At 31.6% G+C, this 3,014-nt stretch overlaps 1 protein-coding gene across 1 annotated transcript; it reads right to left on the reverse strand.

The window, feature by feature from the left end:
- Positions 1–686: 686 nt before the first annotated feature.
- On the reverse strand, positions 687–1,716 carry LOC149527948 (uncharacterized). Its single transcript, XM_089811200.1, has 2 exons — positions 1,497–1,716; positions 687–1,303 (listed from the first exon to the last, which is right to left on the reverse strand). The coding sequence occupies exons 1-2, from the start codon at positions 1,714–1,716 to the stop codon at positions 687–689; spliced, it is 837 nt and encodes a 278-aa protein (XP_089667326.1).
- Between the last annotated feature and the right edge of the window lie 1,298 nt (positions 1,717–3,014).

Here is a 3,014-nt window from a genome sequence, read left to right on the forward strand (position 1 = left end):
ATCTTTTTTGGAGGCACTGATTATGAATAAACTTAATCTACTACTCCATCCACTCTCCTCCATTCTCATTAAATATTAATAAATATTCTTAAAACACGGGGGTTATTGTTTGCATTAGGTGACTCTTTAATCTTTGTTATTACATTTTGATTGCATTCATTAGTTACATTTGCAATGAACAGATTTAAAAATAATTATAAAAATATATGACACTTATATGAATGTCAATTTTTTTTAAAATAGAAAAAGTTTACATTGATGAATGTTTCCATTGTAGAAAGCCTCTCCACATAATTATTTGATATTAGATATCAAATAACTATATATTTAAAGTACTATTGAATTTATTAAAATGCTAAATATATATATATATAATTTTAAAACAATAAATTTTTTGTTAAATAACTCAAAATTAATATTATTCAATTTGTTTATGTGGGAAATATCAAAGCTTTACAAAATATATTAATATAAAAATATTTTTCAATCAGTAAGCCGGAGAAGATCTATGCTTCCTTCCTCTTCTGATTAAAGTCACAAATAGATAGATTATTTAGTAGGTTTTGTGATGGATGGTATAATTGCAATATAGATAAGCTAATTGCAAACCTCATTAAACTAATAACAAAGGGAAACACGGTGCTAATGAAAACCTTGAGTTGACAAACACACATTCAAACTCAACCTTAACGAAAATAGGACATAGGCCTCCTGCCATTCCTTTTGAAGTTAGCAATGGCTTCTCTGACATCATCATAGAGATAAGCCCACTTACAGAACCCCTTCAGCTTACATAGCTCTGTATCCAAACTATCATCCTCCTCCAATGGAGTTGCCAAAAACCCATTACAAGGATGATGTTTAAATGCAGAAGCATCATAGTCCACAATCACAACATTCTTCACACTCGCATATTCCATGTTTAAATCCTTATTCAGAACACCAATATCCTTACATAGCCAATAATCTTGGCAAGAGTCTCTGTAAAGTCTACAGTTGAGATGAAAACCAATGTCCATCTTATCAAGAATAGGATGTGCTTGTTCCTGAGTATAACGAGTATAGAGAACAATCTCATAGTTTTGCTCCAGCTCGGCCAAAAGATTGTCCAAACTAGGCCTCTTCCTTACATAAGTCATGCAAAGCTCTCCAGAGATACGAACCAGAATAGTGAAATCATGCCTCATAAACTCCTTGCTTCTCTTCACCAAAGTGTTCATCAGCTCCAGAACAATAATCTTCTTTTGTGGTGCTATTGGATGCAATCCCCGTAAAAACTCAAACTCCAAATTGTGACAATCACCTACAAGAAATACACATTTGAATACATATAAATTAATTCAAGATATTACTAGATATAAATTTAAGTTAGTCGATTAATTCGAGAGATCAATGAAACCCTAATTATTAAGGATGAAAGAAAAAATTGACAACTAGAAAACTAAATGCAAAACATTGTGCAAGTAAAAAGAATTAGTAATGTTATTCCAACACACCTATGGCTAGATATATTTTGATGGTCTCTCTCACATTGCAAGACAGCGTCGCAATGATGGAGAGGTCTTTTACCCGGCACAGCTCTTGATCGTTTAAGTCCCCAAAAAATGGTTTCATGGGGAAGGCATTTTTCGGGTGAAGTTTATAGCTCACCGGATTATCATCCACAATTATGACATTTTTTGAGGTCTCTTTTGAGGACTGCGATGTCTTTGACATAGCTGTCTTTGTTAGAGAGGAGGCAAGAGTCTCTGTAGAGGCGGATATCTATGTTGTCTTTGTGAATAATGTCGATTTCTAGCTTGTTGAGAATGGCATCTACGTATTCTTTGGTGGCCGAGGTGAATATTATTATCTCGTAGTTGATTCTCACCAGTTCTACCATCAGAAGGTCTATTGCGGGCCTCTTCTGTATGTAGTATGTGATTGTACTTGGGGCTGAGTGCTCCTGATGGCCTCTCATGGAGATTGTGTAGTCATATTGGGGAATGACTGTGGAGCTTGAATAAACAAGGGTGTTCTATAGATCTAAGACTATTGGTTTCCATTTGGGCTTCTCGTTCTCTTTGCTAATCACTTTGTATGATGAGTAGTGCTCCATTTCTTAGGGTTTGCTGTCTCAATCAATTTCAAGATATCTTCAATGGTCGATGGGTATTCTATGCTGACATGAAACTCTAGACCATTTTCATTTATCAAAAAAATTTCACCTAAATCAAAAAAAATATCATTCAATTGTTTGTCATAATTTTCTACAGTAAAATCTATTAATCATACATATTTCAAATTATAATAATCAAACATGGTTTATTTACACTTAAGATAAAATTTAAATGAACAATTTCAAATAATATTTATAAATTACAATAGATATAAATTATTATTTTGATATTGCTTATTTTCTTCCTGTAAATATAATCTAGTTCTTTAAAGTGTTATTTAAACTAGCATATATATATATATAAAATAAACCGACAGATATCCTTCTCAGCGTTGCTGTACTAAGATAATTTATTACAATAGGTGCCTCGAGAAGATATCCTTCTTAGGAATTGTTGTATAGAGATATTTTATGACAATAGGTGCCTTGAGAAGGATATCTCTGTCCAAAATATGCAATGAAATCTGTTGCAGAGCTGAATAATACTCTCCAATCATCTTTTTTAGAGGCATTGGTTATGAATAAACTTAATCTACTACTCCATCCACTCTCCTCCATTCTCATTAAATATTAATAAAAAAATTTAAAACACGGGGGTTATTGTTTGCAACAGGTGACTCTTTAATCTTTGTTATTACATTTTGATTGCATTCATCAGTTACATTTGCAATGAACAGATGTAAAAATAATTATAAAAATATATGACACTTATATGAATGTCAATTTTTTTAAAAATTGCAAAAGTTTACATTGATGAATGTTTCCATTGTAGAAAGCCTCTACACTTAATTATTTGATAATAAATATCAAATAACTATATATTTAAAGTACTATTGAATTTATTAAAATGCTAAAT

This window comes from Cupressus sempervirens, chromosome 11 (assembly GCF_028749045.1).
Source record: "Cupressus sempervirens isolate cs-2001-9-10 chromosome 11, ASM2874904v1, whole genome shotgun sequence".
In the NCBI taxonomy this organism is placed as follows: domain Eukaryota; kingdom Viridiplantae; phylum Streptophyta; class Pinopsida; order Cupressales; family Cupressaceae; genus Cupressus; species Cupressus sempervirens.

What these genes read in the sequence shown, in the direction of transcription:
- LOC149527948 (XM_089811200.1), bottom strand. Translation starts at nt 1,716, where the DNA reads ATGTCAAAGACATCGCAGTCCTCAAAAGAGACCTCAAAAAATGTCATA. An exon ending in CAAAATATATCTAGCCATAG is followed by an intron (nt 1,304 to 1,496) that starts GTGTGTTGGAAT and finishes TATTTCTTGTAG; the next exon opens with GTGATTGTCACAATTTGGAG.